A 16,482-nucleotide genomic window follows, 5' to 3' on the forward strand; every position below is an offset into this window, starting at 1 on the left:
AGTTGAAAAATTTGATCTTACGTCTTCTGATACAATCAAAGTATCTGTTCTTTTTTCTTTCAGTATAGTTGAGAGATTTGATATAGTATCTTTTGATGCAGTCGAATTAGGATCAAATATACTTTCATTCATACTTCTCTGATGAATTAAATCAACAGTTGGATGGCTCTGAATAGAGTCTTTTTTAGAAAAATTTAAAGAATATTCTTTTTGATGATTAACCACTGGAATATTTTTCTTTTTATCATTGTTACTGGTGGACTCATGTATATTTTTCTTTTTATTTTTAAATAATTTTTGAAACGATGAAAAAAAACTTGATTTTTTGGACTTTACTGTTTTTATAATTGATTTTTGAGACAAAGAATATAGCACATCATTACACGCCAACTTTTCTTGTATTATGCTGAAAGCACTATTTGGGACACGTACAAGAAGTGTCAGGGGAATACCTTCTAATTGAATTTGCACTGGTATTTCTTTATGAGATGAAATGTTTTCATGTGTCATTGAACCATCACCTTTATTTGATAAACTTTTTTCAGATAAATTTTCTAAAAAGTTTGCAGTTGATGAACTTCTTATCGACTCAAATGATTGACTATTTGGTTCACCGATAGTACTTGTTGATAAATTTAATATTTGTTCAAATGCATGATTTGTCGCATTACTGCTTGTTGTTTTAAGGGATAATTTTTCTACACATTCAAGTTGTTCCTGGTACTCTCTTAATTGCTTGAAAAATTCTATGCTACTTGATGATTTTAATTGCTTAGTATCTGAAAATTAATTGTAATTATTATGAGTTGCATAAAATTATAATACTTTTGCTTTCAATAAAATTTGTTTTTTAAATGCGATATTTGTTTTACCATTGTGAAAGTTTTCCATTTTTTATATAATTTTAACATTTCATAATTAATAATTTTCTGTTTTTAATTTTTCAATAAAAGTTACTGAAATTATGTTTTTATGGTTATAAAAATACTTTCATTTGTTTTTTATAACTTTATTGAAAATATAGAATAAATCATGAATTTCATTTCAGCAATTAGAACTTGTTTCTATAAAATTTCAAATTTTACATAACAATACTATAAGTTTATATATTTTCTAATTTAATAAATGAATTTTATATTAAAGGTCTTTTATAGGCCCACAATTTTTCATGATCATAGTAGCGATGTATAGTTTCATACATAAATTTGAAAAAATATAATAAGTTATCATATTGTCCATTGTAAGGCCCACATAAATCAGACTCTGTTGTAACAGTTTTTGATGTTTTTGAGACATCTGTTTCAGTTTTTACATAATTCTCAACTATTCCAAAGGCATTTGTATGTAATTCAAGTAGAAATTGATGTAATGCTTCAACGGTTGCCAAATACCATCTTGGACTATTTTTTTGATGCCTCCAAAATTGCGAAATGCGAGATTTGAGTACTACACATGGTAAGTCTGTAATAAAAGTTTAAATTTAATGAAGTTTATTTGTAGAATTTTTAATATTTTTATTAAAACAAACCTCGTAGTCTCTGATCTTTGTATATTGACTTAGTTTGATGCCACGTACTATCAATAAATATTGCTCTGGTAACTGGAAATTGATTTTTTATTGTTTCAAAAACTACTTGACCATCTTCATCTTTCTTTCTTTTGAATAAATCTTCTATGCTCATAGCATTCTTACTGGGAAAAATTAGAACTACCTAATATTCATTAAAACATATTTCGTTTGAGTTTGATCATTAAAATATAAATATAATAAATTTACCACTCATCATAAAAGACTCACTTTTTCATCTTTTGAAATTTCTGGAAACTCAGGATAGATGTAAATTTTCACATCTTCTGGGGCAAGTACAGCAGCATGGGCTGCAGTACTCTTACCATCTATCTCTCTGGCATGTTTGATGATGTCAATTTTAATCGGAAGCTAAAATAATTGTCATCCTTCAATTTTAAATCATAAATTCAGATGGACCACAATAATAATTAGTTAAAATACCTTAAGTCGTGGTAAATATTTTTCGTCGATGACAGGTGTGTAGCAGGTATAACAAAAAAATTTCCGGGACTTGAAACATTTGCCACAGATCTCTCTGGATTCTATTGTCTCGAGACAGCTGGCATCGTCAATTTTTAAACGCTCAAAGGGAGCATGGTCAATAAGTTTCTGCTTTTCTTCTAAGATTTGTTGATTTTCAGCTTGAATTTCTTCGATGCTTTTTGAATTTGCTTCTGACATGTTTGTTTACCTTGTATTTTCCACCTAAAATTACGATCGCATGGTAGTATAATGACGGCTAGTAAATTCGTCTGCTCTCTCGTTCGAAACGTTTGTTGAAATATTCGTACTTTCAAAACATTACAACTTTAAATATGTAATAAATTCTGTAGTAAAACTTCTTTAAGCACGTTGAGTTAATTTTTTATTCATTCAAAATGACAAAATTATAAATTTTTTTATTCTCGTGAAATTTCTTTGAAATCGCAATCAGTAAAACGTTGCACAAAAATCCATTGATGGAGTGTTTTCTAGCAGCAAGTAGCGACATCGGCTGAGTAACCGACTAACGGTGTAAGTTTCACATTGAGCAGTCACTTACGGAATACCGCTCGCACATGGGAATCAAACTTGGTGTGCACGTGTGATCAGTTGCTTGTAGTGTTTATAATTGATAAATAAAATAATTGAAAAATGAAGGTGAAAGTTTTGAGTAGAAACCCTGACGAACATTTGCGTGAGACCAAATTGGACATCCACAAAGGTAAATAATTTAATTCATAACACAATGTTAACCTTAAAATTGAATTCTATTAATTTCATATCTGTAAAGAATTTCACCGAAAAGATTCAACTACAAAACAAACTAAATTTTTGAATTAAAATCAATTTTCAGTCCCAAGAAATTATGATCCAGCATTGCATCCTTTCCAAGCTCCTAGAGAGTACACAAGGGCTCTGAACGCCGTTAAACTCGATAAAGTGTTTGCCAAACCTTTTATTGGAAATTTGGATGGACACAAAGATTCAGTGTCATCCATATGTAAACATCCTAGTCGTTTGCAAATTTTGATAAGTGGAAGTTTCGATGGCGAAGTCAAAGTATGGGATTTGCCTAGAAAAGAATGCATGCGCACAATTTTGGCCCACGATGGAATTGTTCGAGGTATCACATATTCACCTGGCAGTCAGAGTTTCATGACCGTTGGTGATGACAAAACAATCAAGACTTGGAGTTGTGAAAACCCTAAAGAAGATAAACAAGATGAACCAACTAATACAGTTTTGAGTAAGGTTAGTAATGATATCACAATGTAAAAGTTTTAAATTTTTTTAAAAAATACCAAATATATCTTACTTACATATGAATAATTATTTGACCATAATTGGTAATTTACAGACGATAATTACTGCTATTTCACACCATCGTACAGATCCAATGTTTGCTACCTGTGGAGAAGTTTGTCAGTTGTGGGAAGAAACTAGAAATGAACCTATAAATAGTTTTAAATGGGGAGTTGACAGTTTACATGATGTTAAATTCAATCAAGTGCAAACTAATTTGTTAGCTTCGTGTGCTAGCGATCGCAGCATCATATTATATGATACAAGAGCTGCAGGCGCTATAAGAAGAGTCATCATGAGACTTCGAGCAAACAAAATGGCCTGGAATCCTATGGAAGCATTTACTTTTACTTGTGCTAGTGAAGATTACAAGTAAGTAACTTATTTTGCTAAATATGAAATTGTAAATTGTTCCAATAACTAAGTCTATATTAATTTTTAGTTTGTATACATATGACACACGTAATTTGAAAACACCTGTCAATGTTCATAAGGATCATGTGAATGCAGTAACAGATGTTGATTACAACCCAAATGGCAGAGAATTTGTTTCTGGATCATATGATAGATCAGTAAGAATATTTGAAACACAGAAAGGTCATTCTCGTGAAGTTTACACTAATAGAAGAATGCAGAGACTCACTTGTGTTGCCTGGACAAGTGATAGCAAATATATTCTTAGTGGAAGTGATGAGATGAATATTCGAATTTGGAAAGCTAAGAGTTCAGAAAAACTGGGAGTGGTTAGTATTATAGATCAATTTATTTTATTATAAAAAATTGACAACAATATATTTGAGTCAACTTCAATTTCATGTTAAAATTTTTCTCATTGCATTTTAGTTGAAACCAAGAGAAAAAGCTGCTCTAAATTATAGCGAAGCTTTGAAAGAAAAGTTTGCAGCTCATCCACAAGTACGACGTATTGCAAATCATAGAAAACTTCCCAAACATATTTTCAACGCAAGAAACGAGCATCGTACAATTACGGAGAGTCAAAAGAGAAAGTATGTTCTTTTTGTAGTTTACTTTTATACAGTCATCTATGTCTAATTCTTATTCTATAAATTATATTTCCATTCCTATTACAGAGAATCCAATCGTCGTCGTCATTCAAAGCCAGGTTCAGTTCCTTTTGTTGCCGAAAGAGAAAAGCATGTTGTGCGAGAGGATCGTTAAGAACTTTAACAATTACTTTAACTTGTTTAGTTGTAAATATTTTAGATTCAATAAAGTTTGTTATTTTTTAAATGAATTTTTAGTTTATTGTAATTTTATTTAAGTTTCAGAAGAAAAGAAGTGAATTTAGCGGCTGATTTGTATGCATAATGTTGAACACCATTAGTATATTATATATTTTGTGTCGAAAGGATTAAATTGTTTAATAATAAATTTTGCTTCAGGCTTTTATTAAAATGTATTATAATTTGATAACTTTAAAATTATACCATGCACATGATTATAAAATTCATAATAAATACAACCAACTTACATACAATTTGTTATATCGCAACATTCAAGAGTTACAGATTTAAATATGATTATTGCATTTTTACAGACTGTGATGAATTAAGAATTCTTGATGCATATCTGAGAACCATCACGGCACTGAAAAATAAATATTTTTCAAATTACATTCTTGATTAAAACTTAATAGAAACCATTTCAAAAATATTAAATAATGTACCTGACTGCGGCAAGAAGTCCTGCAGGCATGATTTTGCCAGAATTATAGAATCGATAACCCATCATTCCCCCAAGTGCAGCACTGCTACCCAAAATAGTTCCATAATTTTGAGGATTTTGCGTAGTTTGGTATGCTCCATATCCTATGATGCTACCAAATAATAGTCCTGCTCCCAATGATGGAATTGATTCTATATGAAAGATAATTTATCATACAATCATCGTTTCAACAAGAGCTAATGTGAAAACAACTTTGACTCTGAAGAACCAAAACACTTGTCAATCTCAGCTTATAACAAAACACTTACGGGACTTGACATAACCCATAATTCCACCGGCTGCAACAAAAGCTGCATAAGCAAATCCTGGAAGATCGAGTGGCATGTTTACGTATCGCACGATGTAAAATTACGAATTGACAATCTGTAATCGGTTTTCGGTGTGTGACAAAATCGTATGGGTCTTGTTACTTTTTGCCAAGTAATCACGCGAAATAGCAATAATATAAGCCGTGAAATGTCAAGCAGTCTCAATCTGCAATACTAACATCGGTAAAATAGTACCTATAAATGTTCGAGCGTATCATAGCGTCGCTGCGATCACAGTTCACACATACAATTTGCATATTGAATGAATTGTCAATTGAGTTACTTTGAAAAATTAATAATTCATCAATTGAAAAAGAATATCAATATTCTGAACTTGTTGTCGTTTAATAATTGAAAGCTCATTGTATAATTACTAACTTTTTTATTATCTATTGGTTTTGGTGCACTGTATATTTATGGTTGAATAATTATTTATTCAAGTTATAAAACAAATTACAATTATTAAAAATCAAATCGTTAACGAAATTTTCGTCATGAACAATAAAAATTTTATTTTTCCGAACGTTTTTGAAAAGTATCGTTAATGAAGTCTCATCGTGAGGGCGCCATGTGTTTGTTGTGAAATGTCACGATTCATCTACTGATATGAAATCTAATAGTATTAGTGCAATTCCTCATACACATTCCGAGCACATGTGCGAAATAATTATTTATAACCATTAAATTTTTTTTATTACATCCTGTCAGTTAAAGCCATTTTTTTATTTTGTTGAAGATCGTCCGATTAACGAGTCTATCCTCTTTCTCGTGGCTTGTAATAACCGTGGCAACACTATAAACATTTTAAAACAGGATATGCGAAACTAATATAATTCAAGGTTATTCATAAAGTAGCGCAAACATTATACACACTTCAGTTGAAAAGATAAGCTGTGCGCTAAGAACGTGCAAGTCACTTCCATTGACATTTTTTTAAAAACGCGTGATTTTAATCATTATCTAGCAATTTCCGCGTTACGCCAAGTTTCATTGAGTCTCTGCACCTGTGCTATTGGCAAGTGTTTCAGTTTTCGTGAGGCATTTTTTAAATCTAATTGCAGAAATGTCAAGCAGAAACTTTTACAGCACTGGAAATATCCTTCAGTATAACGAGTTGAAAAAGAAAGCTGGTTTAAATTCAAGAGATGAGGTACACATTTTTTGTCAAGATAGTTTGTTAGTTAATTACATTATTTAGTAAAAAGAATTTTTTTTAAAAACTTTATGTCTGATTTTAGCTGTCAGAAGCTTTGAAAATAATCTTGAGTGATTTCAAAAGCAAAGGTGACTCAACAGAAATTGTATGTAGTGCATAAACTTTTTCATTTAAATGTAATACAAAATTTATCATGGTTTAATGTAATCATTATTTTGAAGCCCAATGATGCCAATATTAATTCTGAAAATTTAGATAGAAAAGAGCTAAAAATAGCTGTGAAAGTATTGCTCAGCAAATTAGATCCAACAAACCTAAGAGAAGCATTTGATAGAGGTAATATATAAATAATATATAAATAAAAATCTATTTGTTCAGAATAGTAAAATTGTTCGATACTTAAAATTTAATTCATGTTGTATTTTAGTTTTTGAGGTGCTCAATACTGAAGTTATAGAATCCTTGGTAGTACATTTGGAAAAAGAAGAAACTGGAGATAATATATTGCCCGTATTACAAAATTTGTGGAAAGTGTTGGAAGAATATCATAATAATAAAAGGCTTGTCAGTATTGGTGTTAGTGATGTAGATACAGATAAATTTATACAATTCTATAACTGGGCAAATGTAAGAGAACTATCTGTAAAAAGTTATCTTAATAAGTCATGAAGTTCATTTATTTTTCTATTATTTTTAGATAAAACCAAATATTATTCAGATTAATCTTGCAACATGCTGTGTCGTTCCTCCGGCTCTACAAGAATTCACCAAACAAAATGACATACAATTATTGACACATAGTGATCCTGATCGTAAGTGTTAAAATATTTTCTATAACTAACTTATTCATTGATTATGAAAATTTAATACAATGTAATGAACTTTTTACAGCAATAATAACAAAAGAATCCTTAACTGAATTTTTTGGAGAGCAAACTGAATTGAACTGGGTTGTACGCTACCAAGTACATGTCAAATGTAGAGGTGTATTATCAGCCAAAGGTTACTTAATTCATATAAATAGAAGTTCTTAAAATTAAGCAACACAAATAATTTTTACTCATAGTATTAAAAATAATATTCTTTGTTATCTTGTACCAAGTACAACACTTTTGAATCTGTTCATAGTGTATTATATTGGACAACTTAAGATTTAGCTGTTAGAGTTTATTTAATTATATACGTTAAGACAATTTTAAATATTAAATTTGAAATTTTTATATAAATTATGCACCTGAGTAATAAAATCTCGTATTTCAAAGAAATATTTCTATGAAATATTTACAAATTACTTCTTTTAATTAAGAAATTTGATTATCAAATTTGAAATATTTATTAATAGTTGAATATCATTCAAGAATTTTTGAAGCTGATAACTCGTGCATTCACAACATCTTGAACTTGCCAAGTTAACAGCTAATGGTGAACAGCCCACGAAACTCAAACGTGTACTGCCTATACACGCTTATAAATATTTTACACTGTCCGGGCATGGGAAGTTCTCTCCTTCTCTCCTTGCATCCAAGTGTCACCTGCGTAAATACGTTTCTTTTATCCTGCCAATATTTGCGCGTATATACAACCATTTAAACGACAGGTAGAAAAGAAATGTAAAAAAGCTCTCTCTATATAAAGCAAGTACGATCGCGTCCAAAGAGAAGATAGTGCGCGGATAAAAATGGAGAAGAGAGAAAGAGAGAAAATAAGAGGTTCAGAAAGATAAGATTTATATGCTGTACATATACAAATGAAAAAGACGCGAGATGGGTGAGTTTGGGTGGGGTCTGTACTGTACACTTTATAAGGATTCTAATTCGGGAATAATCTTAAAATATAAATGTAAATTAGTAGGGGCTATCCTTATGTTGAGTATGCCGTTAATAATAACGAGGGTACTTAGGTTGGCATAGGCAGAGCCCCTACTTCACTAGATTCACGTTTTTTTTCTTGGTACCGAGTTAGGTTTATGTGTGTAAGACGAGCTCTCACGCCTATCGCATCCTTTACATATAGGTATCTATCTTATACCGCGTCAGAGACGATCGGTAGCACCTATTATATGTGCTCTCGCGGTGCCTCTGCATGCCCAAGTGGACGATAGGTTGGCTCTGCTGTGGGACTGCTGCCGAACGAGCCTCTGACATACTTTGTATGTTAATGCCACATATAATGTCAGCCGTACATTTCGTCCTCTCGATGTTTATCTGCAGTTGCAGCATGCCCGAGAGATATATACGTAGCAGTGCCAATTCTGTACTGTACGAGTGCTGTGGGTACTTTAAATAAAGGGAAGTACAGATGCGTCTACTAAAAGGCAAATGTATACCAATAATTGATCACTCAAGGCGCTTAAATGAAAAACGGAGGTCTTTTAGACTGAAGTCCCGTAATGTTTTAATCAGTATGAATTCTTATTAAAAACCAAACGAACTTAGCTATGAGTGAAGTTCGATTACAACAGTTATTGAATTGGTATGAAGAGTTTCAAAGTCGATAAAATTTTCGACCGATCAGCACTATTTTCGATTGAATTTGAATTATCGCCCTTACCAGTGGTTACTATTTCGTTTCTCTCATTTTTATGTATTTTTCCTGATTTATTCAAAAATGTTTCCATGATTGTCTTGAGGAAGAAGAATAAAAGTTAGAAAATTTAGAAAATTCAACCTGGAGCCTCTGTCGATTCTTAAGAAATGAATCTACAGGGTTCAAATATTAGGGATTTCAATTTTGAAAAGACTCTCCCACCTCCGAGTAACAGATCTTCGCCGAACAATTTTCGGTAGCATCTGGTACCTACTTTTTTTCATTCAAAAATCTTCACTTTTATTTCGAAAACCACTTCATGAACCTATTTTCAGAGAGACCTTTGAAATTTCTTCTTCTGTAGGAAAATTTTGGGTTACTGAAAATGGGTCATGGATGGTCCTAAAAATGTTGGAAAAATGAACATGTGTTCTTTGATTATTTCCAAGACTTCTTTGTTCTTTGGAGGATGCAGGTAATTTTATGGCTCATTATTTTATTTGATTATATTATACAAATAATATTAATTATAAAAAATATATTAAATCTTATTTTAATATTTGCTTTAAATCATATGTTAAGCATTTTGAAAACGATGTTACTAATCCTGAATTTATTTTTCTCTATTTTTAAAATTTTTCCTGCATTCATGTTATTCAAACGAGAATATAAATTTAAACATCGACAACTTATAGAAATTCATTTATTTATTGTCTTAAAGTCAGATGATGATTTGGCATAATTTTTTATGGTGTTTCAGACGATTTATCATCTGATGATTTACACATGTAATTTTTTCGCTACATAATATAAATAATACAATAATATAAACAACGTTACAGACGGGTGAGCATAGTTATTAAGAACACAATAATGTTTCATTAAAACCGTAACATAACGAGTGTTATGAAAATACAAAATATTTCATGAAATCGGAAAATTTTTCGAAAAATAAGCATCGAAATACGAATGTTCCTATAAATTTGTATGATCAATCTATCCAATGATTAATGAACTACCTGAAATAAAAATGGAACATTTAATCACTTACAGGTTCTACATACATGATGAAAACTTTATAAGTTGGTCCAGAACCGTTTTTGGAGAATTAAGTACAGGTGGCCACTTAATTAATTACTTTTATGGTATAGCATTAGAAGATTCAGATGGCTTTGAACGCGAGGTCAGTTTACTTGTCGCAACATCAACTAAAAACCAGATTACCGACATTAATGATAAAAATTCATCATATTTATATGCAGTGTTAATGCTGTTGCAAGGGCCAAAAAAGTCTCAGACCGCAACAATACGATTTTCTATGTCTCCCTTCTTATACGTTTGTCCATCGAATATCTTCACGGCAACATTTATAGCCATATAATAGCGACTCGGTGTGCGCGTATAGCGACACAAACGGTCGAATCGAGTATCGTATCTCTTGCCTCTCTCTTGGCACCGCTGACGCGATCTCGTCAATCGCTTTCGATCCTCTGAGCTGCGGCGCTTCTGTGTATACGGTACACATCAGTTAAAGTCTCCATCGGGGCCTTAATAATGATGTAATGATTGCTAATGCATACAACGATCGGTACTGCTCGTACCTTGAATCTCTCCCCCTCTGTCGTCTAATTTACATCTTATATATTTTTTGTTGATATTATTTCAACAAACGTCAACATTTACAAATATATTCAATTTTTTTTCTACGACTTTAAAATCTCGCATGATTCTCTTCGAACCTTGCAATAGATTCAAAATCTAATATTCTCGTGCTCAGATGAAGTCTCGAGAAAAAAAGTCACGGCGCAGCCACTCAACAAGATCACGGCGAAACAAAGTCGAAAGCTCGTTCAAATTCGTTAGCAACTTAATGTTATTACGCACATAATTTTGCCGCTCGTACGTGTGTGCGTGCTTATTATAAGTATACGCATGCGGTGGCGTAGCCCTTCGCGTGCACACGGAAAAGCTTCTACCTTTTTTGTTTTACTTCTGATTCAATTTTGTTTTTGTTTCATCCATCCTCCCCATAGACTTGGTAAGTATCATGAACCATCCTTATAATATCCTCGCTAGCGAGAGATATGCATATTTACGCGTAGCGCGGCTGCTCTGGCTGTACTCGCGTATATATGGCTCGTTGAGGTGCGCGAGCGCAGGTGCACCGAGAAGAGCATGCAGCTTCTGCATAACTCTACACGGTCTACCTTTGAGGGCGCGCGTACGCTTTTGTATGCATTATATTTATATGTACGTACGTAAAACGGCTCCTAAAGAGTTGCGCCTCGGATGGCAATTGGATAAATTTGAATATATTTATGTAGAGTTTTATACATTTACCAAGACAAGCCTAAATAGCGCGAGCTAACGAGAATTTGGACCGATCCAAGCCCGGAAGAATAATTAACAGTTGATTAACAAAATTCGATCGTGTTTTTGCAGACATTTTTTGACCTTTTCAAAACCTAATTATTAATTCAACAATAAAGGAAACTATTGAATTATTGTTTGGATCGCTTACATCTATCATCTCTTTGCTTATATGCCATTTGTAAGCAGTTCTTATAATTTGTTCTAATAATGCTTGTATCAATTCGATTTACGAAAAATAGCACAGATCTCCGAGGCTATTTTATTTGCCAGACGAAAGACTTTGGCGGTCCTGCGCCTCTCAAACTCGACTATTATTTCCATAAATAAGTCCTCGTTCAGGAGGCCGCCTTATTTTTTTTGCAAACGAGCGAGCAAAGTCTACATCCATATATACATCTTCTCGCGCACGCGGTGTATAAAGTGACGTCGCGCGAGCTCGACATAAGCACGGCCACTGCTCGCTCTGCAGCCTACTATACGTATACGACTCTTGGCTTCGCTGTGCATGTGTGTACCTCCTCGATGGTATTTTTCCAGCATTGTCCCCTTATCTTCTTCTCTCGCTGTTCCTCCGCTTCTACTTCTTCCTCTTCTTCCGTAGCTTTTTTCCTTTTTTTCGATCTCTCTCTCTCTCTCTCTTTCTCTCTCGACTAACGCACTATTTGCATCGCGTTCGCAAAAGATATGTGAGTCTATAAGTGTGTATAATGCTGCTGTTGCAGCAGTTTCTCCTTCTCTGCTGCTGCTGCTTCTGCTGTTGCTGCTGCCACCGCCACTGCCATCCTCCGGACCGCGTCGCGTATATCCTATATCTTTACAGATGCAGCAGCAGCAGCGGCGGCGGCGGCGTCGGCAGTGCTAAAAGAGAGTAAGGGAACAGAAGCAGAGGCCCCCAGCATGTTTATTGGCACATCGTCGAGTCTTAAATCTTTATGTTGTCTCTTCGCGGCGGGGCCCGTTTCTCTTTTTACTCTTTTTATTCTTCCGAGGTACTACTGCTGCTGCCGAGCTGGCCTGTGCTCTTTTTGCCTACCAAACCTTGCCTCTATATGTGTAGGCACGTTCAGAGAATATATATATATATGTGTATGGAAAGAGAGAAAAGAGAAAACATAGAGTAATGCGAGCGAATGGTATAAGGACGATGGGCCGCGATAGCGAATCATTTTACTTCGATTCTTTTTTTATAATTAAATTTATATAAATACAGAGTAATATCATACAGTCGCTCGTGCGTATTCAAATGCATCCTATCCGATTATAATTGAATATTCGTTGTTCGGGCTGTGAATTTTTTTTTCTTTTTAATATTTTTCAAGTAATATTTTTCATGTAAATCCTTGCGACTACGATAGATTATCTATAAATGCCATGAATCGTTAGCACAAAGTTTAGGTACTTTGGAAATCTTTACGAGTGTTCTTGTGGTACTTACTGCAAGAGGGAAAGCGTCGATATAAATATGTTTGCCTCATGTTATATTACATTATTATATTTTAAATATTGGTGGAATAAAAATATATCGTCTACATGAGCTTCAGATGGTAAGGCCTGATAAGAATTGATTAGTTAATCACGAAACTCCTACATACTTGGTTATACATTAAAATTTCTTTCAGTCATTTTATAGCATTCTTTACCGACGAAACTAAAAAGAAAAAATGTTTTTCCAACGTTTTTTCGCAGCGATTTTGTGTATAGCTATCGCGTACATTGTAAACGCCGATGGATATCAAAATAAGCCTACTTGGGAACAAGTTTCATCTTGGCGATTCAAAAAGTATAAGTAAAAAATTAGAAAACTTACTTTATTTTTAAAATTACGGTTGAATTGTATTTTAATATGTTATTAGTGAACAATCATTCCTTAAAGGCGTTCTTGATATTATGGCAGTAAAATTGCATGAGAAACCATCTATATCCTTGATGGATAAGCAAGTTGGAAAAACCGTAAGATTTATTTAAAACGAATTTTTTTTTTAAAAAGCAGACGTATTAATTTTTATGTAAATATTTCATAGTTGGAATACAATTTATTTAATGGTCATATGGATAGATTTTCTGTAGTGGGAAACTCCTTTCACCACATACGGACAGGCGGAAGATTTGTCGTAACAGTATCTTTTTATTGGCCAAAACTTGAGGTAATTTTTTATAATTAGATTAAGTTTTTTAATCATCTACTGATGCATGATTGTTATGTTAGGTAAATTACGATTACAAAATTAATGAAGATGATGAGCCTAAAAAAATTCGTTGCACGATCGAGCCAATGAATGTTAGCACTAACATTGAAGTAGATAGTAGTAGCAAGACTCTACTTTTTTCGAAAATTGATTTTAATAACGGGTCAGTAGATAAAAATTTCTATTGATGTTTTTTATTTAAAAATCGTATTGTTCAAATTGTTGCTTTTTTCGCAGTGCCGTGGAGATTTTTATGGAAGGCCGCAACGATCTTGAACGGAAAAATGAACCAAATATTTTCAGGGATTTTGAAGAAATTATCTCGAGTGAGATCACCATACAAATCAGCGATCTATGGTCCCTAGTTGTCGATCGTGTTAACGAAAACTCAAGATCGAAGTACACCTACGACTCTGTGATACCGGTCGATCATTAACATGACTGAATAAATTTCTTTTAAATGGTACATTTTTTTCTGGATTACAAATTACTCGACGAGTTAAAGTTTTTAAAATTATTTTCCACAAAGCTTAAAAATGGTAATTACGAGTGTTTGTGTGGTGCATAATGCAAGAAGGGAAAGCGTCGATATAAACATGTAAACTCGGCGCCCATATATACGTGAAATCGCAACACATAATATTTATAAGTTTGCTATGAAAGTAATTCCTGGGAGGTTTTGAGCATAAAATCGAAACATAGATCTACATATATTTTATATCGTCCTTTACATCCAACTATATTATACACTCGTATTCAAAAATTTTAGTAATCCAATAATATTTCATAGGTTCACATGCACTCTTATGTGTGTGACAATTTTTCATGTAAATAGAATCTTTTCTCGAGGATGGATCAAAATTTGGTTTTCGTAATTTGATGTAACAATTGACACGGCGATTGTTGGGAGATAACGCGAATGAAAAATTCCGAAACGTTGCAAGCTCAGTGAGTAAAAGCTCGATCGACTCGACGCAATATAATTCATTAATTATAATTCATTAATCGCGGATGAAATGAAAAAAGTTCATATCTCGAGCCATCCGAGGCCTGGACGGGAGCTCGTTCGGCATATACAGTCATCCCTCTCTTTTCTCGTGTAGCTTCCAAACGTAGAATTTCCGAGAAAAGCGCGGCGATGCATACAGATACACGGTAAAGCGCAGGCGATTGCAGCTCGGGCTCCGCAGCCAGTGCACATAATACACGTACAGGTGACATTTTTGCTGGCGTGGATAAAAGCTCGGCGGAAACAAGTTAAAGAGTGGATAAAACGAAGGAGAAATACACACATACATATACATTATGAATGCGTTTGGTCGCGCGCAAGCGAGAGAGAGAGAGAGAGAGAGAGAGAGAGAGAGCTGGTCTACATAATGGTCGGAGGCGCGCGAACGAGCGAGCTCGAAGGCTCGAGCGCGCGGCAGATGCTGCGTACAGAGGAGTAAAGATGCAGCAGCGAAAAAGCTATATAATATACACGGCTCGTGCGGCCGCTGCTGCAGTTTATATAAACACACATACAGTCGCAGGGCAGGAGAGATATATCTCAAAGGAGGCGCGCTTCCTCTCATTCTTCTCTCTCTCTCTCTCTCTTTTTCTCTCTCCCGAGAAAGCTTATATGCATGTGCTGCGCGCGGCAAAAATCCGCGCTACGCGCGCGCGCGCGCACGGACACGATCGTTTAAAAGAAAGAAAGAGAAAGAGAGAGAGAGAGAGGGAGGTTGTTGCAGCGCGAATAGCTTTGGCCGCCGTCTTACGCACTACACACGCACGCGTAAAGTCTTTTGCTCCTTTTTAAACTTGCGTTATATATATGCATACGAGACATTTGAGCTTTTTTTTGTTCTCTCTTTCTCTCTTGCTCTCGCTCGCTCTATTCGTAAAGCCGCGCTGATTTGCAAAAGATGCTGCGGCGGGCGTTTCTCGACTGCCCGAGAAGAGGGAGAAAAGGGTGGGATTAAAGCGCGCTCGGGCCTTATTTAACCCTTTATTCTTTCTTTTACTTTTATTTTTCTGCAAGTCGGCAATGTATATCACGATGCTCGTTTTGCTCCAAAGAGAGAGAGAAAGAGAGATGCTGCTGCTACTGCTGCTGCCTGCTCTACCTTATACATACGTGCGCGCTCAACGACACCATAATTAGACTCGAAACTTTCAATGGCGATTGGAATTTTAACATTTTTTTTCACCAAACAAACTTTTCTCTCTTTCTCTCTGAGAGAGATACAGTAGCGCACTCGAAGTTTTTAAAATACCAACTACGCTTATGTAAGCTTTATTATTTATATATTTTTTTATTTAGTATAATCAATATAGGTGTGCTAGAAGTTTTACGAGAAAATCGACCAGTTTATAAATTAAAAAATATGGGTTAAAGAATATTATGCAGCATAATTAAATTCAAATATAAATCGGAAGTATGGAAACAAATATAGAGAGAGCAGGTAATGTTCTCACGTTTTGATCGCAGAAAAAGTCGCTTGACACTCTATACTAATGAAAATATAAACAGTAGGCGTCGTTGCTGATTCACCCACTTTTTTCTCATAAACATTTTATAACGCTAGTTTTTATGAGTTTTGTAGTGTTTGTATATAAATATCAGCAGCACCCGCAGGCATACAAACTCATATGCAGCACCGTAATATGAAAAATCGATGCATTGCATTAATATCGTCTATAAGGAATTATTACGTCTTAAAGCCGTGTTTCGAAACGTATATAATATGAAAATGATCATTTTCAATTAGTCGTCGCGTTGCGAGCGATCGCAATCGTTTTTATGTCTCCGAGCGTAAATTTTATGTTTGTATTGGGCGCGACTGGGAA

General features: G+C 34.0%; 5 protein-coding genes across 6 annotated transcripts; 3 read left to right on the forward strand and 2 right to left on the reverse strand.

Annotated features, from left to right (window-relative positions):
• Window positions 1-993: 993 nt before the first annotated feature.
• On the reverse strand, window positions 994-2,708 carry LOC106655694 (DTW domain-containing protein 1). 2 transcript variants are annotated; one of them, XM_014376212.2, is made up of 5 exons: window positions 2,362-2,708; window positions 2,012-2,275; window positions 1,799-1,939; window positions 1,529-1,712; window positions 994-1,461 (listed from the first exon to the last, which is right to left on the reverse strand). In XM_014376212.2, the coding sequence occupies exons 2-5, from the start codon at window positions 2,249-2,251 to the stop codon at window positions 1,133-1,135; spliced, it is 894 nt and encodes a 297-aa protein (XP_014231698.1). In that variant the 5' UTR covers window positions 2,252-2,275; window positions 2,362-2,708; the 3' UTR covers window positions 994-1,132. The 2 variants fall into 2 exon arrangements, with proteins under 2 accessions (XP_014231698.1, XP_023319361.1); XM_023463593.1 differs by having other exon boundaries at window positions 2,012-2,708.
• Window positions 2,705-4,610, forward strand: LOC106655693 (DDB1- and CUL4-associated factor 13). The gene is made up of 6 exons (XM_014376211.2): window positions 2,705-2,774; window positions 2,907-3,304; window positions 3,411-3,727; window positions 3,798-4,098; window positions 4,199-4,362; window positions 4,447-4,610. Exons 1-6 carry the CDS (start codon window positions 2,705-2,707, stop codon window positions 4,532-4,534), a joined length of 1,338 nt encoding a protein of 445 aa, XP_014231697.1. The 3' UTR covers window positions 4,535-4,610.
• Window positions 4,611-4,759: 149 nt separating this feature from the next.
• Window positions 4,760-5,583, reverse strand: LOC106655695 (transmembrane protein 14C). Its single transcript, XM_014376213.2, has 3 exons — window positions 5,350-5,583; window positions 5,043-5,232; window positions 4,760-4,963 (listed from the first exon to the last, which is right to left on the reverse strand). Exons 1-3 carry the CDS (start codon window positions 5,423-5,425, stop codon window positions 4,897-4,899), a joined length of 333 nt encoding a protein of 110 aa, XP_014231699.1. The 5' UTR covers window positions 5,426-5,583; the 3' UTR covers window positions 4,760-4,896.
• Window positions 5,584-6,021: 438 nt separating this feature from the next.
• On the forward strand, window positions 6,022-7,830 carry LOC106655710 (glutamate--cysteine ligase regulatory subunit). Its single transcript, XM_014376232.2, has 6 exons — window positions 6,022-6,559; window positions 6,648-6,710; window positions 6,787-6,901; window positions 6,993-7,192; window positions 7,263-7,377; window positions 7,457-7,830. Exons 1-6 carry the CDS (start codon window positions 6,473-6,475, stop codon window positions 7,597-7,599), a joined length of 723 nt encoding a protein of 240 aa, XP_014231718.1. The 5' UTR covers window positions 6,022-6,472; the 3' UTR covers window positions 7,600-7,830.
• A 5,493-nt stretch (window positions 7,831-13,323) lies between these two features.
• Window positions 13,324-14,086, forward strand: LOC106655677. Its single transcript, XM_023463594.1, has 4 exons — window positions 13,324-13,414; window positions 13,486-13,608; window positions 13,671-13,813; window positions 13,888-14,086. Exons 1-4 carry the CDS (start codon window positions 13,352-13,354, stop codon window positions 14,084-14,086), a joined length of 528 nt encoding a protein of 175 aa, XP_023319362.1. The 5' UTR covers window positions 13,324-13,351.
• Window positions 14,087-16,482: the final 2,396 nt, after the last annotated feature.

This window comes from Trichogramma pretiosum, unplaced genomic scaffold (assembly GCF_000599845.2).
Source record: "Trichogramma pretiosum strain Unisexual culture from Peru unplaced genomic scaffold, Tpre_2.0 scaffold76, whole genome shotgun sequence".
Taxonomy (NCBI): Eukaryota; Metazoa; Arthropoda; class Insecta; order Hymenoptera; family Trichogrammatidae; genus Trichogramma; species Trichogramma pretiosum.